Source organism: Sminthopsis crassicaudata, chromosome 3 (assembly GCF_048593235.1).
Source record: "Sminthopsis crassicaudata isolate SCR6 chromosome 3, ASM4859323v1, whole genome shotgun sequence".
In the NCBI taxonomy this organism is placed as follows: Eukaryota; Metazoa; Chordata; class Mammalia; order Dasyuromorphia; family Dasyuridae; genus Sminthopsis; species Sminthopsis crassicaudata.
This window is the reverse complement of record NC_133619.1, coordinates 486,730,043-486,755,316: the sequence shown is the minus strand read 5'-3', so window position 1 is coordinate 486,755,316 and position 25,274 is coordinate 486,730,043. Positions and strand designations below refer to the sequence as shown.

General features: G+C 36.7%; 1 protein-coding gene across 1 annotated transcript in view; it reads right to left on the bottom strand.

The window, feature by feature from the left end:
* Positions 1 to 1,340: 1,340 nt before the first annotated feature.
* LATS2 (large tumor suppressor kinase 2) overlaps positions 1,341 to 25,274 on the bottom strand; it is a 76,164-nt gene continuing 52,230 nt past the window's right edge. Inside the window, exons 3-8 of the mRNA XM_074303680.1 lie at positions 16,476 to 16,608; positions 11,627 to 13,158; positions 9,912 to 10,494; positions 8,838 to 9,020; positions 6,616 to 6,722; positions 1,341 to 3,446 (exon numbers count right to left, since the gene is read on the bottom strand). Of these exons, the coding sequence (XP_074159781.1) occupies positions 2,952 to 3,446; positions 6,616 to 6,722; positions 8,838 to 9,020; positions 9,912 to 10,494; positions 11,627 to 13,158; positions 16,476 to 16,608 (3,033 nt within the window). The 3' untranslated portion in view covers positions 1,341 to 2,951. The remainder of the gene's footprint in view (positions 3,447 to 6,615; positions 6,723 to 8,837; positions 9,021 to 9,911; positions 10,495 to 11,626; positions 13,159 to 16,475; positions 16,609 to 25,274) is intronic.

Below are 25,274 nucleotides of genomic sequence, written 5' to 3'. Positions count from 1 at the left end.
AAGCTCATCTTAACTTTCAAATGAATCTGCCATTTTTAGACATGGGAAACTCCCTACTTTCCAAAGGAGACAGCACTTTTATCTGGGAGAAAAACAGGATGGTTGCAGGGCCTACCACCAGGAGGATTGCATATACTCACTAAATAAATTCTATTGTTCCAGCAGGAACAAACATGCGCTGGCTTTTTGCTGAAGTCATAGAGATTCCTCAGTGACTTGGTTTATTTAGGTATAATTTTGCCTGGAGGCTGAAGGGGGTTGACCAGATGACCTCCAGAAGTCCTTTGCATTTCAAAACCAAAATGGAGACACTGTTTTAATTACAAGAGGCTTAGACAGGGAATATTGATGGTTTTCATATATTCAAAGACAGCATTTCATGTGTCCTTTGAACCGGGGCAGGAGCAAATTAAGAGGAATGCAATAAGATGTTTGAGCCTGCAACAGATCCCAAATAGCACCCAACAATGACCACAAATAAGCTGAAGACAGAACTGGCTGTGACCTCGTGACGGTCTGGGTGCAGCCTTCATTCATTTCAGGGTCTGTCAAAAAACACTGCCTAGGTCTGTTCTCAGGAATCTGCTCTTTGGCCATTAGCCTAATGAAACAATTCACATTTTGGCTGGGCAAGAAGAGCAGCTGAAGGGAATAAAAGAAAAAAACAACAACAACAAAAAAAAAAAAACCCAACCAACAACTTTCAAGATATTTTGGGAATTTAAAATCAGGACAGACTTTATAGATGATCACAACTCACCTTGTTACATGGCATTTAAAGTTATAATCAAATGTCAAGGCCTCAATAAAAATTTTAGTTTACTCTCTAACATTTCAAAAATGACTTCCTTTTTCTGATGGCCAAAATAACAATGTCCATTTATAAAACAGAGGCCAGAGAAATTGTGTTCATGCTCTTTCCCATGTCACCCCTCCCCCATTACAGAATCAGTCATTGACAGCTGTTCTGGACTTTTCCCTCCAGCCACAACTAGACCAACACACATAGACTCTGTAAGCAGAAACTCAGACATTCCAGGGAAACACCACACCAACTGCTGATTTGGGAATCCAAAGTTTTAATAATAAATTGTGCCAGTAGAAGCTTTCAAAGGCAATGGTATATCAATAAATAACAGTTAAATTGAGTTCCTGAGAAAGAACCTACCACATGAAAGTATGTCAGATAGCTGTAAATAACAACAACAAAAAATTAAAATTTAAAAAAAAAAAAAAAAAAAAAGCAGTAATACTGAATCTTACGTGGACTGTCACAATACAAGCACAGCAGACCTCAGAACATGCCATTCATACAAATGTAAACACGTACACAAGAATAATTTTTTTTAGTTTAGACAATGATAAATTTATAAATGTTGCTTGGATAACAATGGATACAATATGCTAAAAAATTAAGGAATAATATATGGAATAATATAATGAAAAATAAAAAGCGCCAGAATTTCAAAAAGCAAAAAAGAAAAAAAAATTGAGAATTTTACTCAAATATAAAATCACTTTAAATAGGACTGTAATACTAATTTGAATTAAGGAATATTTTATGTGTTTATCTATTCAGTTATATATACACCTATACTTATATGAAAATATTTATGGCTTAATTATTTTAGTATTCCAATATCACTTTGAATAAGCCTCACTTTTACAAAAATTTTTAAATGCACGCTTTAAACTCAGTTAAGATTTGACATTTTAAAGCAGACCAATAGCATCTGTTAGAAACATGACAACTGTGTTCCATCAGGGCAATACTTCAACTGTCTGAGACTAAAGGAGAACACACTTTAAAATCTTTTCAGTGTGTGTAATGTTAACAGAAAATATTAATTTACCAAGGTCATAATTACTGAATACCACATACAAATGTTCCATGAATGGAACAGGATACAGACAATAAGGATCAAAATGTTTTCATAATTAACCTTTAAGAGGTACTGCTAATTAATTAATCTCAGTTTAGAAGGACAGGAGGTGTTTAATTTACCCACCCCTAACAAAAAACAATCCAATTACAGACACAAAATCACTTCTCAGACATTTGAAAATTTAAAAATAAGAAATCAATAAGATATACAATCATAACAAGAAATCATCCACACAATACATTATCAACACATTGTTTAGAATACCTCATTTAAAGATACTTGTTAAGAAAAGATTCACAGGACCTGCCCGTGGCAAGATATGGTTACTTATTGAACAGAAAAACCCTGCTCATGCAACATTCTTCACACACCAGACACTGAAATCACACCCAACTTGTCACCTTGCTCACACTTTCTATTACACACTAATATGCAAAAGGAAATAAAAGCCGCTTTTTAAGGTGATGTCACAATTCTGCTATGAGGGGGAGGAGAGGAAGGAATTCCAAAAAAACAAAACCATAGTGTGAATAAAACCGGGTTTAGTAACATCAGCCCAGAGTGCTTTATCTCTTTTCCTTTTTTACATTATTGCACAGAGTATTTCCCATCATGTTCTTCAGTTTTTAATGCATTTTCCTAAATGTGAAATAAGTGCTATGGCTAAAATACCAATGTAGAAAAAGGAATAACAGCAGCAGCATGATTTGTCAAAGTTAATCCCTATAATTTAGTAGGAAAAAAATTGATATAAACAAAATATAAGTGCTCTTTCTAAACTGTACTAAATTTTTAAAAATATTGTTTAATGCTGTGAATTGTCTTTAAATGCTTATCTGTGTGAGTGGTGGTGATCTCACACAAACCAGAGTCTAGAAATCAAGAAAAATTGCTCGACTTAATTTTTTTTTTCTGTGAAGATCAGAATTTCAAGTGTAGAAATCAAAGTACTTATTTACAACAAAACTGATCTCAACTTCCAAGCACATCTCTTAAGGGATAAATCTGCTTGAGGACCTCCTTATACCTAAATATGCAGACCATCTGGGACATGCTAGGGATCATTTACACATACACAGGTTGACAGTCCCCAGTTGGATCCACCAGCTCTTTGTTTTCCACGTCCGAGTTTGGAGATGGTGTGCCTTCAATCCCTGAAGGCTTTGGGCACCTAAATGGATAGCCATTGTCATCAAAGAACCTCCTAAAAGTAAACTCATAAAAGGCGTGCTCTGTGTGTTTGCTGTTGGAAGAAGTCAGAGTGTCCCAAGCTTTAGTGCTATCCCCACTGACATCATTCCAGGGGCCATCTTCCTCTACGGGATCAAAATTGGAGGTGTCCATTGGGTGACTGATCTTTGGCACGTAGGGGGCTGGCTGCCGCCGGATGTCCCCTGAAAAGTCCATGGAGCTGAAGAATGGATGGGCCTTGATCTCATCAGCACCATTTCTGCCCAGCCGGTTCTCAGCAGCGCAGCAGAGCTTAGTAATGAGGTCACTGGCCTCAGGGCTCAACTTGGCTTGGGTCGGAATGTGAAGTGTGCTTTCCCAGTTTATGACCTGCAAGGGAAGACAAAGCCAAAATGTGAATTTTTCCTTCAATTTCTCAGCAGATCCAAGGCCCAATCCATATTATTATGATTATTTTTTAAAGCAGGAATTAAGTTGACATATTTAAAACTTTCTAAAGCAAAAATCCTGGCTCTTTAATGGGGGAGTCTACTTTCTAGGAAATTGTAACACTCATGGTTGTTAAATACATTTTCTACAAAACTACAAGACAATTTTTAAGGAGGCTACCAAAGAAACAGATGCTGAATAATGAAGAAGCACCAATAGGCAGGAAATTAAAGGATGGTGCTTAAGGAATGTGATTTTTATCAAAAGGAAAAAAATTACTTAGCAAAATCATGCAATCTTTAAAAGAGAAAGAGAGAAGTTGCATTAATTTAAGTGACAGATTTTCATTCACATTCTTAGTCCAATTGCCAGAATTTGTGTCAAATGGCTGGTCAGAATTAGATGCAATTTGGGACTATGGGAATTTCTTTTGCCCCAGAGACAGAAACCATAGAAGTGGGGAAAGTAACAGATCAGTAAGGATACTGAGAAACTGGGTTATGTTGCTAATGGTTTTATAGGAAAAGTTTCAGATTATTAACCTTAAATCTATTTATGTGTGTGAGGGTGGGGGGGTGTAAGATGGGAGAAGAGCAGAGCAAGTGATAATGTACTGGAGACAGAGCTGGCCTAAGAGCCAGGATAACTTGAATTTAAGTCTCATTTCTAAACTATATTAGTTGTGTGACCCTGTGTGGGGTGAAATCTCAAGTGTCCCAGAAACCACTAATACTGTCTTTTTAGGGAGGCGTGGAAGGCAGATGGAAAGCAATCATTTCATTTTGTAATGAAGATAAAGGTGACTTATGAGCATCAAAATTTTTTAAAGAGACCTAAATGGTCAAATAAATTAAATTCCCTCATTTAACAGATGGGGAAATGAAGACCCAGAAAAATTATGGGGCTTTGCACAATATCAATCTCACATCTAGTAAAGTTAGAGTTGGGATCCAAACCCAAGATTCCTAATTGATGTCTTTCCATTATAAAATGTTGCCTTTTTTTTTTTTTTTTTTAATTAAGAAATGAAGCCAACTTTTCTAAAGGTTCCTTGTGAACCAGGAGGTGACACAACAGTGTTATGGAATGGGGTAGAAAATCCTTTAAGAAAATATTGGTGCTATGTTTGAAGTGGGACTAATCCCTTTCACCTGCTAAGATTAAGTGGTCATGGATCTTTTGTGTTAGGAAGGGAATGCTCAGGTATCTATGACCATACAAATACATTTTGAGGCAAGTCCAGCAATTCAAGTGGGAAAGAGTCCTCAGCAAGAAACAGCAAATCATTCTTTTTTTTTTTTTTTTTTTTTTTTGAGGCTGGGGTTAAGTGACTTGCCCAGGGTCACACAGCTAGGAAGTGTTAAGTGTCTGAGATCACATTTGAACTCAGGTCTTCCTGAATTCAAGGCTGGTGCTCTATCCACTGCGCCACCTAGCTGCCCCCAAATCACTTCATTCTTAACAGATTGATGCAAAAAACTAGCTTCTATAGGAATATATGTAATTTTAGATACCAAAAAACAGCTTCATCATGTCACTAAACAAATCCTCCCCAACTTCCACTCTGGGAGGTATCTGACCCCAGTGCTTTACAGAGGCCCTGAGGTGACTCTGGGTTCTTAATGGGGCTGCAAGCAGATGGTCAGCTCACCTGACCTTGGATACAGGTCTAGTGATAGACTGTATTTGTTGTGTAAAGAGCAGTCATTCCTAAGAAATTTGGATAATTTGGTCACTAAGTGCATTTGCCCTCCCCCCTTTTTGCACACAGCAATAGAAAGGCTTTAAAGGGACTTTCAACAAAAAGGGGGCACTCACATGGATCAAATCACCTATATCTTTTGATGTATTTATGTAATGCTACATTTTTTATACTTACAAATTTATCTGTATCTACGAGTCCAACAAAACCTATCCCCACATTAAATATGCCTGAAATGCATGTCTTGCTATACATTTTAAAATTTTTTTAAAAAGTAATTACAGGTAACATAGACATCTAATCTGACCAACTGACTACACTTGTGCTGCTCTAGAAATGGCAATACCATTAGTGTCCTTGTATCGCTTTTTCTTACCACCTTGTGAGGTCTTGCCCTGTGTAAGTTCTCCATAAAATAGTCTTTTTTGGCAAGCTTACAATTGGCAATTGAACAATGTGGCCAGCTCAATGCAGTAGTGCTCTCTGCCATAGAGCTGGAATGCTTGGCAGTTTAATTAATCTTTGTGTCTGCTATCCTACCAGATGCTCTTCAAAATTTTCCTAAGACAATTCAAATGGAAGCAATTCAGTTTCCTGCCATAGTGCTGAAAACTGTCCAGGCAATATTATAAGAAGGTAGCATGATCAATGCTAATCCTTGACTCTGTAGTCAGAGGTCTTCATATGTGAACTGATACTACTTGTGTGACATTGGGCAAGCCTCTAAAGCCTCTGTGTGTCTCAATTTCCTTGCCTAGAAGATGAAGGGATTTGATTAGATAGCCTCTAAGGTCCTTTCCACTATATTCACCAATGCCAAAAATTTCTTTCTGTGGGCATACGATTTTTCTCTGGAAAAAAATCTATTCCATGGAGGATTGTAACTTTGCAAGGAGTAGTTCCTTTCTTTATTTTTAGTTCTCGCATTAAGTTTCTTTTTTTTTCATTTTATTTTCCAATTAACATTTCTCTCTTCCCACCCCTCTGAAAAAAACCTCTTCATAAAGTCAAATAAATCTAGTTCCCACAGTGTCCATGTCAAAACATGTCTCATTCTGCATCTTGAAATCATCACTTCTTTGTCAGGAAGTGGGCAGTACAGAACTATGGCATCATCAGTTCTCTGGAATCACATTGTTTCCAAAATGATAAATAGAATGCTGAAGGTTAAAAAAAAAAAAAATTGCAAAAAATAAACATGGAAAAAAGCAAATAAAAACTCAAGCCCAGGGATAAAGGTATACTATACAACTCACATTTCCCCCACTACAACATAAGAGGAATGGGGGGCTGGAGAAAGGAGAGAGAAGAGAGCAAATTTTCCTGTTTACTAAGTAATTGATCTGCATCTATATATGTAGATACAAATGTCCTCATAAACCAGAATGACCTTGCTTTCTTACTGACCTTCAGCTGGGTTTCTGTGGGAGTTGGGGCCAGGAAAGGGGGTTGCCCCACTAGCATTTCAAAGAGAATCACGCCGACGCTCCACCAGTCACAGAGCTGAGTGTAGCCTGAAAAGTAAGATAAGTAAGTCACTCTTAGTTAACGATCCCAGACACTGTCATTAGCACTCGAAAATCCTGTGACCTATCAGTGGCTCCCTGACAGAGCTGGGTTCAAGTCTTTTTAACCTGGTCTGTATAGACTATTGACTGAGTAATACCCCTTAGCAATTTTGGCAGGGAGATAAAAGTGGAAGATATGCTCCCTGGCTCCTATTTCTGAAGAGATTAATATAAACCTGTCAATCAATCAATAAACATTTGTTATGTGCCAGGCATTGTGCTAAGTGTGCTAGGAATAGAAAAAGAGGGGAGACATAGTCTCTCTGGGGGCTGCCCTGGGGCAGAACAATTATCAATACATGCAAGCAAGGAGAAATAAAAAGGAGGCACTTAATAAATAATGATTTTTTAAAAAATTTCATTGATGCCCAAAAAGTTATCAAACTGTGCATACCCTTTGACCCAGCAGCGCTACTACTGGGCTTATATCCCAAAGAAATACTAAAGAGCGGAAAGAGACATATATGTGCCAAAATGTTTGTGGCAGCTCTTTTTGTTGTAGCTAGAAACTGGAAGATGAATGGATGTCCATCAGTTGGAGAATGGTTGGGTAAATTGTGGTATATGAAGGTTATGGAATATTATTGCTCGGTAAGAAATGACCAGCAGGAGGAATATAGAGAGGCCTGGAGAGACTTAAATCAACTGATGCTGAGTGAAATGAGCAGAACCAGAAGATCACTGTACACTTCAACAACAATACTGTATGAGGATGTATTCTGATGGAAGTGGAAATCTTCAACATAAAGAAGAGCCAACTCACTTCCAGTTGATCAATGATGGACAGAGGTAGCTACACCCAGAGAAGGAACACTGGGAGGGAAATGAAAATTGTTAGCACTAATATCTGTCTGCCCAGGTTGCATGTACCTTCGGATTCTAATGTTTATTGTGCAACAAGAAAATGATATTCACACACCTGTATTGTACCTAGACTATATTGTAACACATGTAAAATGTATGGTATTGCCTGTCGTCGGGGGGAGGGAATAGAGGGAGGGGGGGTAATTTGGAAAAATGAATACAAGGGATAATATTATAAAATATATATATATATAATAAAAAAATAAAAAAATAAAAAAATTTCATTGAGTCAGCTCAACAAACAACTGTTACTGTGAACAGAGTGTCAAGACATTGATGAGACATCATGCTGCTGAATTGATTTTGAGAGTCATGAGATGGTACAAGAATAATGTTCTGGACCAAAGACAACATGAACAGTTGTTGATAAAATTATGTGGAATCAGTTTGGTAGTTTGGATAAGAAAAGACAGAATGAAACCTAGAACTTGAGCAGACTAGAATGTAAGGGGAAATATTTAACAAAATAAATAAAACTGTAACAGAACACAGGTAATATTAGTAAGTAGTTTTTAAAGTAAAAAAGTTTTAAAGGTCCACAGAGGTCCTTACTGCCCCCCATTTCTGTTTCGAACTTGACACTACTGACTTAAAGCTTATAGCGAATGGTGATGCCGGTCCTGGTCTTAGGTGCTTCAGAAGAAAAGCATCAGTGATGCAGTTTGGAATAAGGGATACAGCATTGTATCTGGAAAAAACCCAGTCAGAAACTTCCAAGCTATGTTATCATATCTAGGCCTGATCTAGAGATTCACAAAAGACTCCCAACTTCAACAGATAAATTATTATTAATGCAGCTATAGGAAGAAGGGCTATTATCACGCAAATTTATCTTCTGATTGTGCTGTCAAAGTTAAAAGAAATTTTGAGATTATTCCTTTCATGCTACTTCCTGAATCACTTACCTCACCTAATGCTTTATTCGTTACAGCAGAAACTGTAAAGAGGCAACTAAGACAACTCAACTATGAGAAAGACTGTTCTTTCCCATTAATTAGGTCATGGCTTCATTTAAACAGACTGATGGATAGTATTTTTTCCTATGGGACATGTTCCAAAGGAGTTATGAAAACCATTCAGTATTTAAGCTTAGGTTTTAAAAGAACAATCAACATTTAGTACAAGGCCTACCCACCAACCCAATGAAGTTTTTGAACATTCAAAGCAAAAAAAAAAAAAAAAATCAGAAATTTATACCTTTACGAAGGAGAACTTCAGGGGCAATGTAGTTTGGAGTTCCAACAAGTGAATGTGCCAAACATCTCTGATGTTGCTTTTTAGCTCTTTGCTCTAGAGTTTTTAGCCTGTCTCCACATCGACAATTTGATACGTCATCCCAGAGGTCACTAGGTTCCATGCTATCCTGTCTGATGTGACTCCCTTTGCCCAGAAAAAAAAGGGGAAAATTTTTTTAAAACAATCTGATATAAACAGTATGAAATAGGAAGGGGAGTTTTAAAATAGCCTTGATAAGTACAAGAAATAATTCTTAGAAAAGTTCACTAAGGATATGGTAAGGATAAGCCTAAAGTTAAATTAAACCAATATGAGAACATGATTCGCTAGACAGAGATATAACAGAAAAAAAGATAGGGAATCATAGTAAACCACTGGTGCACAGATTTAACTATCTATTACTACCTTCAGTGTTTCACCTTCAAGAGATCTCTGAGCTTTAGCATATGCCATTATGACTTACTATGGCCAAAAACTTATCACCTATGGACAATTTGCTGGTGATCCTACCAGAAGGTAGTGATGCTTTCTGGTGATACCGGCTTGTCTTGTTCTTTAAAGACAAGTATAATCCATCATTAGGTTCATACCCATTTGGTTGGGGCCTGCCTGAACTCGTACTGCTCTGGCATAGCCTTTGAAAGCTCAAGATCACCTCCATGCCATAATGAGATGCTAGGATAGGATTTCCTCATGGCTTATTTGAATGATAATGTAATATTGGAACATACCCCCCCCCCAAAAAAAGATTGAGACAAAAGGTCAAAATTCAAGATTAATAATTATGATTTAAATAAGGAGTTATCTATATAGGATTATTTGCTATTTAGGGGTAGGGGATAAGAAGGGAGAGAGAAAAATTTGGAACAAAAGGTTTTGCAAGGTGAATGCTGAAAATTATCTTTGCATATATTTTGAAAATAAAAAACTATTAAGAATCATTCAATTAATTAATCAATTAACAAGGGGTTATTAGACCTTTTTTGTCATGGACTGTCTGTCCTTCACAACCCATAATATAAGTAAACACAATACCTTTCTGGTAATATTTGGAATTGTGAGTCCATCTGAATCCAGTACAGAGCCCAAAATCAGTCAGTTTGATGTGACCATCATGATCTATCAAAATGTTATCTGGCTTGATATCTCTGTGAATAAAGCCCATCTTATGAACACTCTCTATGGCCAAAGTCAACTCTGCAATATAAAATCTGGCCAGGTGCTCTGGAAAGACCTCCATCCTTATGAGCAGGCTCATCATGTCCCCACCAGGGATATAGTCCATCACAAAATACAAATTGTCTTTGTCTTGGAAGGAGTAGTAGAGTTTAACCACCCACTCATTGTCTGCTTCTGCCAATATATCCCTTTCTGCTTTGACATGAGCCACCTGGTTACGATTTAAAACATCCTTCTTCCTCAGGGTTTTCATGGCATACAGGGCATGAGTATCTACTTTGAAAGCAAGACAAACTTCTCCAAAAGCACCAATACCCAGGGTTTTAATTTTCACAAACATAGATTTGTCCATTTTGGCCCTCTTCAGTCTGTTATAGTTAGACTCCTTCTGGTAGAGGATCTTCCTCATTTGTTCCTGTTCAGCTTCACAGAGACCAGCCTTTGGCAAGAAAGAAAAAACAAGAGTGATTAATTAAAGAACATAAGAAATGGGACATGAAGTATAGGGACAAACTGAGAACACATCAAAAGTCATGTCTTTGATAAAGTGATGCAGAAAGTTAAGTCCTGATGTTCACTCTAAGGAAGAATGATGATTGGCTCATTTTTTTCCTTTATATACTGGACCCCAGTCTAATACTGCAGAGATTTTAGAATTCAAAAGATAAGATAAAAATGAAATTCTTTCTTGAGAATCTCTAAAACCAAGGAAAATTCCTGAAATGACTGTGTTAAAACAAAAGACTATGGGAAATATTCCATGAAAAACCTAAAAACTACAAGAGTTCTTTAATATTTCGGTAGTTTAGGAAAAAAAAGAAAGAAAAGATGACTAATTCACTGAAGCTGCCAGATTCATGGAGTAGCAGGTAGCTTTTGCTAATTATAAATGGCAGAATTTTTTAATGAATGATATTTGTTTTGCATCAGCTGGTAAATTATACTTAAACATATGATACTTTGAGCCTATACAAGAATGATACACACCAATACTAGGTAAATAATATATAGTCATTTGTCTAATTTTCAAACTTCTAAGCTAAAAAACTTCAAACCTTACTTTTTTTGATCCTTTGAAACATTAATAAAGTACTTCAATTATATAACCCTTGTTGTTACCTTAAGAAAACAATGCAACTCTCAATTAAGAAAATATTTCCAACACTTTAAGTCACCTGAGCTTTGCTAGAAGACTTCTAGTGAGGGAGAACACAGTCCTTCAGACTGTGCTTTCCATTTTTGGACATCTCTGTTGGGAAATTTTTCTTGATCTCACATCTAGATGTGGCTCTTTGAAGTGTCCACTTGGAATCCCTAGTTCTGTTTTCAGGAGCTAGTTAGAAAATTTGAATTTTCTTTATAGATGGCAGCCCTATAAATACTTGAAGAGTACTATTCATCCCTACTAAGGTCATGTTTCATGATGTGTCAGACACATTTCTAATTCCTTGACCTTGACAGACCTGAACTATTAACTACTGACATAAAACTAACTTTTAAGTATATATGCATGTATGTTATGTGTATGATTATATAGTATATGTACATATATAGGTATAAAAATAAATTACTTTAGCCATTTCTTGCTCCAACTGCAATCTTCTGTTAATTTTCTGCTGGTAGGTTTTTAAGACATTCTCCACATGCTGCTCCATATAGAATTTAAAAGCAAAAGGGGAGTAACTCTTAATTCGAGATTCTCTCTTCTCTTCATCTTTGCTGTTCTTACGAACAGGGACAGGAGAGGTTTGGATTTGCTTTATGTCCTTCCCTGGCTTTTCCACCTTGGAATTTTTGCTGCTTTTATCATTCCTTTCAACACTGTCCTCAGCCTGACTACTTATTGAGTTAGGAACCCCTCGAAGGCTCTGTTCTACCCCTGCACAAAGGCTATTTATGTCAAACTGCTCTGGACTGTTGGGAAGGAGCAGATGCTTGGGGTATGGAGGCGGGGGGCACCTTGGCTCCTGAGAGCCATAATCAACATCCAGGGAGTAGGTATTTGGGCTTCCCTTGGGGAGAGGGTGCTGCTCCATTATTTCCAGGCCTTCCACAGCTGGGGTCTTTGGAGGGAGCCAGGCGGGGTGCGATGGGCCCACAGCTGTCTGAGGCTCAGGTCTCAAGACCCTCACGCTCTTTACTGGATGGAGGATGTGGGCAGAGGTGACGGCGGTGATGGTGTTTGGGGAAGGGATAGAGGCCTCCGTTTTGCCAGCGGGTCCTGTCCGAATGGACACAGCCACTGGGGGCTGCTGATGGTTGTTGAAGGAGTTAGTTCTACTCGGCACGTGGCTGTCTGGCCGGAATGAGACGTGCGGTCGAGGGGCAGCCTCCAGGCTTGGATTTTGTAGAGAGTCCCGCCGTGACAGAGTAGAGGGCTGCCAGCCCTGGTTGTTCATGTCATACAAGTCCATGTTCAGGCTGTTTCTAGAGGGGGTGAGGAGACTTTGCGGTGGAGTCTCTGCAAAGTCGTTTGCAAACGCAGGGCTCCGGGCAGCCATCATGTGCATCTGATGAGAGGAGGGGCTGCTCTGCTTGTGATGAGAATGTGTCATGTACAGGCCTGTGGCCGCCGGCTGAAACGTGTGACCAGAGTTATTCTGGACCACCTGCCCTTTACTGGGAAGGTTTGCATATCCCCCCTCTTGCTGCATCTTGTTTTGAAATGATGGACTTCGCTGGATACCGTATCCCATCGGTTCTCCCTGGACTGTCATATGTGGCCGGCCATAGTGGGGACCGTTTGAACTGTGAGCTGCAGGAAGCTGCAGAGCCTGGCTGCTGTGATTAGCAACTGGATAATTAATGCCTGGAGCCTCCAAATTGGCAGAATAGGCTTTGGACTGGTGCTGATGGCTACCAGGGGCACTGTGAGGGCTGACCCCAAGAGGCCTCGGTCCTGCAGGAGTCAGAGTCGACGGCTGAGGGGCGGAGAGCAGAAAATCCATGTACTGTCTAGGCACGTCGCTCAGCATGTTGGCCCCCTCTACGCCAAAGCCTGTCCCTTCGTAGGCTGCACTACTGATGTGATAGGATGGAAAAGATTCATTGGTTCCTTCAAAGCTTGGCCTTCGAGTGACATTATTTGGCACACTTCCTTTTCCTGGGTGGGGAGGAGAAAACAAAGATACTGCATTAGGAACTATCTGTTCTGTCCAGAAAGATGGAGTTTCTTTAGCTTTTATTTTTATTTTGCTTTTCTAGCTTTTAGATGCAATCCTCACCACATTATGAGCAAGATTCAAGAAGCCCTTTCAGTGAGGAATCTCCCTTGAAAAGAGACAAAAGACCTACTTGCTATCATAATGCATATCATGGAGGGGAATGCCAGGTATAGAAGAACTGCACATGTTTACCATATACTGGACCACTTAGCATCTAGGGAAGGGGATAGGGAGAAAGAAGGGGAAAAAAATTAAAGCACAAGGCTTTGTATTAAAAAAAAAAAAAAAAAGTAAACAAGAAATAAAAAAAATAACCATTTATTTCTTCTTGCTTGACCCTAGAAAAAGCACAGGAGGGGAAAATGTCTTGGCAACGAAGAGTGTCAGGCTGAAGAATGTTTGTTTTTTTGTTTTGTTTTGTTTTTAAATTAAAGCTTTTTATTTTCAAAACATATGCATGGATAATTTTTCAACATCCGCCCTTGCAAAACCTTATGTTCCAAATTCCCCCCTCCCCTAGATAATAAATAATCCAATATATGTTAAACATGTTAAAAATACATGTTAAATCCAATATACGTACACATAATTTATTCAATTATTTTGCTGCACAAGACAAGCTGAAGAATATATGAAGGCGACATCAGGACATAGAGAGAGTAAAGGAGGAATGTCTAATACCAACCTGCCTTTGCTGTGAAGCCATGAAAGAAGCACTTTCTGCAAGTGCCCATCTTTGATGCATAGTGATGACTAAGTTACTGAGAATAATATCATTGTGGCCCTAATTATTCACTTAAGAAGTCTAAAAGTATCAATTCATTCTTAAGCAGGTGAGGGAGAACTAGTTAAGCTTCCAATGATCTATTGCCTCTTCTCCAAAAGAAGGCATTTCTGCCCCTTCCACTGCTATCATGACTTTTTTCTGCTGCTGCTCCCCTTAAAGATCTCCTCTGCATACAAAAAACTTAGCATCTACCACTCCATATCACTTGGCAAAGAGAAGCCATGGGGTCTCTACCATGCCTTTGGCAGACACCTCATGGGTCGATACTTTTGGTGTGCAATATATAAGCTACAGAACTACAGTTTGGACATGGAGGGGAAAAAAAAAATCTGACAGAGTTAAAGTAAATAAACACAAAAGAACTAAATATTCTAGATTACAGACTGTTAAAGGCTTTACAACTAAAACTTGATGGCAAATTCCAAATCCAATACTTCCCTCCCATCATTATATGGTATTGCCTTCTATTTGCTTTGGTAGATTCAAGCCCAGATTAAAGTATTTATGCATTAAACTATGTGCATCACACTTCAGCTAAATTTCTTTATAAGTAATATGAAAATATGTATTTGAAAAATGCATCAGTAGAATGTCAGTGGTTTGCTAAAAGCAGCACCCAAGGATTTTAAATAATAATGAGCCATTTATATTTTCAGGGGGGAGGAAGTGTGGAGAAAAAAAGTCATGCTAAACATTTGATATAAGGGAATAAGTTGCTGTGACAAGGGAATATGAAACAAAAACTGCCCAAATAACCTGATATGAAGGAGGTTTTCCTCTGGGGCTCCTCTTTGGTTTGGTATAATAAGATTGCTACATGTATGATGCAATTCATGCTCTTTGTTAGTAAAAACCTTTTTAAAAAAATCCCCAAAATGTTAAAGACAAAACCTCTAACAATCCTCATGGTTTTCTTACACCATCACATGAATCAAATTTTGCTCAGGGTCTTTCATCACTGAAATTCAGGCAATAAAACTGTAGAAAACCTCTTTTACCCATAGCTTCTTGCAATTGGGGTTAAATGACTTGCCCAGGGTCACACAGCCAGTAAGTGTTAAGTATTTGAAGTCAAATTTGAACTCAGGTCCTCCTGACTTAAGGGCCAGTGCTCTATCCACTGCGCTCCTTGCTGACCCCCAAGTTTTTTTTAGCTTAAAAGCATTTCCTGCTAGAGAATAGATGTATTTTATTCTACTCTAAATACAAGGTATCGCCTTCATTCTTCAGGATAGCAAATTATATGTCTTTTGTCCTTTTTTGGGTCATTTTTGTCACTGTATCAATAGAAGGTAGCTAATTAGCAAAGTGGATAGAATTGGGTTCATGAAAATTTGAGTTCAAATCCTTCCTTTAGATATTTTCTATCTTTGTGACTAGATACATCTCTGTGCCTCAATTTCTCCATCTGTAAAATGAATAACAGAATCTCTACCTCATAGTGGCTTTATGAGGATCAAATCCAATGAGATGATATGTAAAGCATTTTATAAACCTTAAAGTGCTATATAAATTTTAGCTTTCATTACTAATTTGGAGAATTTTTCAAATGGTTAATAGCTTCTTTTTCTTTTGAGAACTGCCTGTTCATATCCTTTCACCATTTTGGGAGGAGAGATTGCTCTTATTTTTACATATTTGAATCAGTTCCCTATATATCCTGGTTACAGACCATTATCATAGAAACTTGCTGAAAAGATTTTTTCCCCCCAGTTTGCCCTCTTAATTTAAACTACACTGATTTTGTTCATTTTATTCCTTGTGATCTTCTCTCTCTCTTGTTTGGTCATAAACTCTTCTTTCCATATTTTTTTTCCTCTGCTTCTCTAACTTTATTTGTGACTATCCACAATTAAGGAATTATCCATAGAAGATCACCAGATACCACTTTACAATGCCAAATTTATTCAGATAATGGGTACATTAGAGGTACCCTACCATCCCAACAGTTATTATCAGGAGATAAGAGAATAGAAAAAAAGCTCCATATATATACATTTTGAGTTATGATTGATATGTGAATTTTGTTTTGCTTGACCATGTATATCTATTACAAGAGAGGGTTTAATGAAAATCAAGAGAAGCAAGTGATGGGGAAAAAAAATCGAGAAGAAAAGAAGAATGTCTATGAGGTGCTGAAAAGAATGAACAGAGAAGACTAGGAGGTTTACAAGGAAGGCAAAGACAAGGAGAACAGCTTTGAAAATAATATATGAACTTTATGATGTTCTTTTTAAAAAGGAAACAAGCAGGATATAACGGAGATTTTGCTTTTATATATGTAATCCTCTTTTTGTCCTTTTATATGAGAATGTTCACGTTAGTACCTGTTTATTTCAGAAAGACAAATAACAAAAATGTTTAAAAATCCATTGATGATAGATTTAACTCTGTCTGCCCCAAAAACAATCCTACATTTAAAACACAAAATTATTTTCTTCAGATAAAATACAAGAAACCTGTGCTCACCTGAGGAGGTCTGCTTAATGACCCGCACAATTTGCTCATTTCTCGGGTCCACATAACCCATTTTGCTAATATATTCCAGAGCAGCTTCAATGTTTTTACTGCCTGTTTGTTTGAGTGCTCTTATCGCCATCTCCTGGAACAAAACGAAAAGCAAATATGAATCAGTGAGAAATGTTAAGTCTGACAATCATCTTTTTACAAAGCTTTTTAAATAATATTTAATTCTTGACTCTGCCCGGTTTCAATATTCATTTTCTGTTGTTTTTAGGTTATTCTGAGTTCCACTCTAAGCACCATTACAGTGAACTCACACAACAATTACAACTAACACAAAAGGCTTTAAGAATTATGAAGCATTTTCCTCCCACACACTGAGAGGCAGGTAAAGCTAATATTATCTCCACTTTAGAGATGAGAGTTTACTGCTGCTGAGAGAGGTCCATGTCCCACAAAAGTAAGATAAGGCCTTCTGACTCCAAATTCAGTGCTCTATAGACTTTTTTTTTAGATGATTCTGAATAACCACATCTGATTACACACATTTCAACATACCTATTTATTCATGTATATATTTCATACTAAACTAAACCACAACAAATTGGCAGCATAAATTCTAGTTTTTGGTTGAGATATACATGAATTTATAAACTTAATAGCAGCAAAGGCTGATGGAAATAACAGTATTCTCAAAGTCAAAAGATTTGTGTCTCAATAACTAGGGGTTTGAGAAAGATAGCTAACACTTTGCTATTTCTAGTTGTGAAATGGGGACCCTTAAGACCTACTTGTACACACTTCATGGGCATATGATGATGATATATGTGGCCATATTTCTGAAACTGCTTTGTGTTCTTTAGAAAATACCACATAACCCCCAGGTAATCTTATTTTTAAAAGTCAAATTTGAATATCCACATTAATGAAGGAGATTCAGCACAGAATATTCAAATCATATAATGTTTTATCTTTGATAATAAATGATAATAACATTCCACTTTTATGGGAGTCAGATTTATAATAATTTCAACCCTATGAAAGGTAATTATGAACTAGAAAACATATTTAAAAGCCTCCGAATTATTGAAGGGGCCATCAAATTCTATGCAACTTTATTCCATAAGAAAAGACATTGGGTCTTTACTTTGAGCTTACTATAATTCCCACAAGCTACAATCATCTGGTTTCCCTAGAACAGAGAAGACAAGCAGCAAATTAGAAGGTGATGACAACAGATAGGCTGACTGAGAATACATAAACTATAAATATAGTTATAAAGAATTAAAAGTATGGTATGCAGAAGTCTTTTAACATGGGGGGTAAGTAATCCCTGCAAGAATGCCTCGAGACCCTGAGGTCATTTTAAGTCACAAACTCTCAGGGCCTCAAGCTTCCTCATCTGTAAAATAAAAGGCTTGGAAAATAGATGCTGAGATCTCTTTCAGCTCCAGTTCTAGGATCTTATAATGCTCATTATGATGATCCTAAGTTAAAGAAAAAGAAAAAATACTCTGTATATTTCTTTAAGAAGTTAGGGAAATGTAGACTTTTAGACAATTTTCTCCTAAAATGTTTAAAATTTATTTTTCTGCATCAAAGTGATGTTTCAGTTATCTAGAAAAGTCACTTATATGGAAATTTGTTATGTTTACCTCTCTCAATGTAGACAAATATATAAGTATAATCATATATAAAATTATCATATCATCCATCATCTCCCTTCCACCCCTATTTAGCAATTTAGATAAATAAGACATCACTTTAGGAGCAGATACTAGAGAGGTCTTTCATTTTAGAAGGAAATTAGTAAAACAGGTAGTTCTTAGTTAATATAGACTATACAATAATGAAATTATTCATTTCCATAGCACCACTATACTAGACCCTTAGATCTTAAAATGAGCATCTAGGTAGCACAATGGACAAACAGCTGCACCTGGAATCATTTATTTTCCTAAGTTCAAATCTGGCCTCAGACACTAGCAGGGTGACCCTGAGAAAGTTGCTAAATTCTGCCTGCCACAGTTTCTTCATCTGTAAAATGAGCTGGAGAAAGAAATGACAAACAAAAGAGACCTCACCATCTATTCTCCAGTATCTTTGCCAAGAAAGTCCCAAATGTGTAATGAAGAATCACAAATGACTGAACAAGTTTTATTGTTGCCATTTCAGTATAGATGTGGCTAATGTCAAAAAGTTTGTTCTCAAAGGAATTTTGTTGAAATATATTTTTTACACTAGTTATTTCTCAGTGTACCTGCCATTCTTGCCACTATCCTCCCTTATTAAAAATCAAACCAACAAATATGTTTGTAATAATGTATGCAATAGTCCGTTTCTGTGGTCCCTCACCTTTCTACAAGGAGGATTCTATGTTTCATCATTAGGACAAAGTTATCTAGGACAAAGATTCGACCTCCTCATTTTTCAGATCAGAAACTGGACGAGAATTTAAGTAACTTGTTCAATGTTGTACAGCAGAGCTGAGATTTGGATACCAGTTAGTTCTTTCCTCAGCATTACCACAGGTCCTGTCACTAACACCATACTCCAATGCATTTTAACACATTATCTCATTTGATCCTTACAACCCTGAAAAGCAGGTTACATTATTATCCACATTTTACCAACGAAAAAATGAGACTAAGAAGTTAAGTGACTTGTTCAGGGTCACAGACAGTCTGAAGTAGGTCTTGTTGACTCTACGTCTATTTTTTACTTACATGGAGGTGACCATAAGTTCTTAAAAGTAGCAAACTCTGACAAGTTTTACTAAGCTGGAAAGGCTATAAGTATAGGTTACATTATAAATAATATTTCAAGGACCAGCCTAGCTAAGTATAGAGTGTCTCCTCTCCAAAGATTGGCTACCAAGTGATCCGTTGTGTACTTATATACTTTGACAAAGTCAAAGCCCTTTAAACTTCTGTCCACTTCCTAACCAAATATTAATAAAACTATGTAACAGGAACAGATGTTCAAGAACAAACCAGATCAAAGGCTAATCAAGTTTAAAACAAAAAATTGTCAGATTCCATGGAGGGGCTGACTATATAGGATATACGTACATTTCTTAGTGAAATGGGAATTGGTCAGAGTATGCTTGGTGAGGAAGAAGGAAATGAACAGAAACTCAACTATCTTAAATTTCTTCCTTGAGTACCACAGGGAATTGAGATGGTAGCAAGACATTGGGAAAGCAGAGGACACAGAGGCACACTGGTCAAGGATTCTAAAAGTCTTTTTTAGGCATATTGATATGGATATAAAGAGACATGAAAAGTCAGCAACAGAAGACGAATATGTCACAAAGGAAAGAGGTAAGGATTTTTTTAAAAGCAGCATTTAGATTGAATTTAAAATCTGAGAAGGCAAGAGAGGAAAGCAAAAATAATTCATTCTCATGTCAGAGTGAGATGGATTCTCACCATTTCACCTGTAAAAAGGTGATACCACTTGCAACCTCCCTACCTCACAAGTATGTTATGCAATGAGATCATGTCTGCAAAGTACTTTCAACATCTTGGAAAGAGACACTACATAAATACAAGATATTTATTATTAAGATAACCTTGTAGCATTCTTTTCCCCTTAAGACTATATTGAAAGATGATCCTTATTCTTCAGGGCTGACTGTCCAATCTGTCTGGTCTGAAAATAACACTAACAAGTTTGCTGTCACCTCTCTCACCTTTCCCTGGGGAGCAATCACCAGAATGCATTAATTTGGCTTAAATGTGCGATGTTAGCTGAACTATGTCATACGGATTCAAAATAAAATCTTTCAACTAACAACTTAAACTTTTTCACTGTCTAGACCAGCAGCCTCCCAAGTTGGAAGGCCATACCTACCTACAATGCTAACTATTCACTAACTGACCATACACTGATCTCAAGGAATTTGTGAACCACATATTAGCCCCTGGAAAGATGAGCTACACTGACCCTCCTTGCAATATTCTGCTAATTGTTTCAAGTAGCTTTTTGGATGGTTTTCTAGGATTCTCTAAATATATCATCTGCAAAGAGTGATAGTTTTATTTCATTGCCTATTCTAATTTCTTTAATTTTTTCTTATTGCTAAATTCAACATAACTTAGAGACATTTAATTCTAGATGACAAGATGAATGAAATCAAGTGTTTTAAAGACACAATGAATGCACATTTTCTAATAACCTGGGATAGTGATAGAGTTCTGGGAAATAGCAAAAAGACAGATGAAGCAGCTAAGGATTGGTTCTCACTTTCTCTTTTAAGACAAAAACATTTGGGAAGATTTTGCACAGTGGTTTCCAAGTTCTCAGACTTTTGACTGCTACAAAAATCCATATTTAAAGAGCATAAATACATATCTACATGTTTCTACATCCCTTTCCACCAACTACACCTGTATTTGTTCTCCCTACTAAATACATATTTGTGTATATTTTTGCTTGCCCCTCTTCTTATTTGTACTTCCCTCCTTTTCCCCTCCCACTCCTATGAGAAGTTCTTAACCTACAGTCCCTGGATTGGATTCCTAGATCTATGATTCTGGATGGGGGAGAAAAGAAAAATTATAGCTTTATTTTCATCAATTTTTGACTTCTTTTATAATCCTATGTATTTTACTTCATGCATATAAAGTATTATTCTGAGAAGGGGTCCAAAGGTCCCAGGTAATAGCTAATGGGAATCACAGAATAAAAGACACTCTGTGTGTGTATAACAGACATATGAGTAGCATGTAGAAATGTATATATACACAATAACAATAACATATACATGTATTCAAAACATGGAACATCAAATCTGAGAATTAAACTAATAATGACCTTAAGACAATTCTTAAAACAAAACAAAACAAAAACAAAACAAAACACAAAGCATCTGGTCTGCAGGACAGATAAGAATAGACCACATAATACTAATGATTTCTTGTACAACACAAATGATAACATACACCTATAGGAGAAACAGATGACCAGAAAAAAAAGGTAGGTAGTTGACATAATGAGAAACAATGTAATTCAACATTTATTAAACTACTATTTTGCATGATACTGATAATCTGAGTTGTAGACTAGTTACCTAGATATACAACACATTTAACATGTATGGGATTGCCTATCATTTAGAGGAGGGAGGGGAAAATTTGGAAAAGTGAATACAAGGGATAATGTTGTAAAAAAAAAAATTACCCATGCATATGTATTGTCAAAAAAAATTATAATTATAAAATTAATTTTAAAAAAAGACTAGTTACCTAGATACTAAAAATCAATAATGGTATAATTTATGATAAACAAAAATAAAACACAGGAACGAGATTCCCAGTCTCATTAATGAGAAATAATTGAGAGATCATGAGCTCAATCAGCATGAAGACCCAGCAATGGAGAAATGGGGAAGAATATGAAACACACACACACACACACACACACACACACACACACACACACACACACACACACACACACACACACACAAAAAAAAAAACTTGTGTCTGAGACCAGATTTGAATTCAGGTCCTCTTGACTTAAGGGCTGGTGCTCTACACTGCACCATTTAGCTACCCCCAAAAAATTTTTTAAAAGAATCTTAAGAATTGTTTTTATGGGGAAACAAATAAAATATTAAAAAAAATTTTAAAGACTTACAGTAATGAAATAATGGACCCACCTACACCCATTGTGATTTCATGCAGAGCCTATGTTTCCCATTCACACTAAAAGAAAAATGACCTAATGAGTTTCCCAGATGGCAATGTGAAAAACTATTATGTACTTGTCTGCAGAAAAAGGCAGAGAACCAAATTTTGACTATCCATGTTAACAGAGTATAGAAGAAGCATGGACAATAGACATTATACAATGAATGGTCCAAAAATTATTTTCCTTTTTGTTTGGAAACAGATACGTACAAAGATAAATCAGTGCTTATACAGTTTACCCTCTCTCACTCCAACTTGTTTCTATTGTTATTGGAGAATGAGATTGTTCACAACAGATAACTGGGAGCATGGATTATCTCACTTTGGTCTTTGTATTTTCCGTACAGTGCCCGCCATACAGTAAACATTAATCCACACAGTAAGCAATTTGTTATTCAAACATTTATAAACACTTACTATATTCCATTTGTTGACTGTTTAAATTAACACCATTCATATTATCTCTATCCATTATATATTTGTAGCAGAATTATTCATGGAAATCCACTGCACACTGAGGCATTCTGCACTAGTTTCTATGCATATGAAAATATATTTGAAGTAGATCAACCAAGTCATGGAATACTTCTGCTTACATTTTGCTTTACTATATAATTCTGTCATCTTCCAATGATAGTGCTTTTCTCCCCATTACTCAAAGGTCTTAAGTGGGGAAATAGCTGTATAGCAAGTCTGAAAATTCTTTTAAAATGTATAACTCATAACTCATAGGAAGGTGATAGTATGGTTCACATTTTCTAGATAGCTAAGCTATTTCAATAGCATCAACACAGTACTGAGAATAATTTAAATTCAATGAAAAATGATTATGTATAAAGGAAAGAATTTCCCACAAGGGTTTTCCCCCCTCTCCCTTTTCTTTTCTGGCATAGCAGCATTTCTTAAATGTTAGCAAATCTACATCTTGACCCTTTAACATTTTCAATGGTAACTTAGCTGAAAACCTTTTCTATATTATGAGATATTAGCATTTTAGGATTTATTCCTATATCTGTATGGTTGATCTTCCCTCCACCCCACTCTTATCTCGTCATTCACTAATTTAGGTTTAGAAGTAAAACTTGGAAGGAAGGTCACTGTCCAGTCATACAGGGTAACAAAGCAACTGCAGAATTTATAATCCAGTTTGGTTTATTAGCTTCATCAGATTTTCAGTGACAAATCTATTTCTCACTGTCTTACTAGACAAAACTGAAAATCTTCAGCTTATCAAGGAAAAAGGGGAAGAATTGTTGCAATGACATTTTCTCTAGGTTTATATATTTAAAATATCAATATTTGAAAAATAATTCCTTCTGGGGAAACTAGCTTGGAAGCTAGGAGGACCAGAGTTCAGATCCAAACTTCAGATACTTTCTAGCAATATGAGCCCCGATGCTTAACCAATTAAAAAATATATATATATAATAACACCTGTCAAAATGATTAAGATTAGCAACAGAAAGCAGTTATAAGTTGTTGCTACCAAGTCAGAACATCTGTCCCTACTGCCCAATTTTTTCTTTTCATGAATATTTCAAGTAACACAGTCTTCCATAAAGCCATTTCACTCCCCATGTGAAGGTGAGTTTGGAAACAACTTATTTCAACCTAATGTGTGAATTAAATGTGAATTAAATCCAACCTAGCCTTCTCATGCGCCAGATACTCTGGTTGCAAAGGTGATAATGAGATAGTACCTGTCCTCAAAAAGCTTAGCTTCTGCACTCCATAGAAGGCAAGGATTATGTCTTAGTCATCTTTCTATTCCCTGTATATCACGCAGTGGAGATGTTTAATTGTTCTTCAATAAATGAATAAATGATGTTAGTGGAAAAGCATTTTTGAAAAGGGAGAGGAAAGGCTGTTGAGGTTAGGGTAGAGAATCTGCATTCATAAATCACACTTCCTGGATACTGAAAGGGATGTCTATGAAACTGGCATTTTTTCATAGGTTCTACTGTTAGTCATTTTCAAGGCAAAATGATTCCAGGAAAGTTATGTTTTAAAAGCATAGCTGCACAAAATGTTTTAACCAATACTACAGCCAGTTGTCAAATCTTAATAAGAAACACAAGCCCTTGGCAGAATACATATAAATCATAAGCAAGGTTTGCAGGCCCAGCCACAAACCATTCTTTGCATTCTATTGATTTCCCAAAGAGGATTCAAATAGTTCAGCCTAGAGTTTCCAAAGCAGTTTCTGCTCAAACTTGCCTATAGTTGAGAGAATAAAATGATGAGAAAATGAACTAAATTTTGAAATTCAAATAGTGTGTTAAAATAACAATAAAAAGGAAACTAGCACTTCCCACAAGGGAATCTAAAGCACCCTTGAATTCCTAATTTTGTTTTTATCAATATCTGCTAAAAGAGGACTGATCTTAACATACCTTGGACAACAGCTGGCTATGGTAAAAGTGCCCCTATATAAATTAAATGGAATACAGGCAGCTGATGGGGCAATGGGTAGAGGGCAGGAAAAACTATCAATCTGTCAACAAACATTTACCTGCTTGTTGCCATAGTCCCAGCTCTTAAGGAGCTCGTCCAATGACCAGCCTGTCTCCCTCAAATCACAATTTTTCTTTCCAATCACCATCTTTCCTGTGTGTAACACAAAGCTTCATGGGAACCAGAAGTACAAAAACAAAAACAGATTTTTCCCAGTATTAAAACAACTTTTAAGGGAGTGCTTATTCACACACAGGAGTCACTGAAATATTTGCTTGACTAACTTGTCTGATTTGTAAAAAAAGATAATTTTACTTATCTTTTTTCTTTTAAATCTTTTCTTTTATATGTCTACTATATTCTTCAATATAGAGACATGAATAGGCCAGTTGAAGAAAGGATCTCTCAGACACCAGGAGAAAGGTTAATTCTTGAGTCATATATGGAACTGTGTGTGTAATTGTCCTGTTGTGAAACTCTACTATTTTTCTTTTGCACCAACCTCTTGGGTCAAGGCACACAGAGGAAGACCAGAAAGGAAGGAAGCCAGATCAGATCCCCAGATATCAGAGGACCTTCTGATGCAGCTTCTATTGGGCTCAGTCTTCCTACTTTCCAACAGAGGTAGCAGCTGATGAGAAAAGACTCCTGGCTC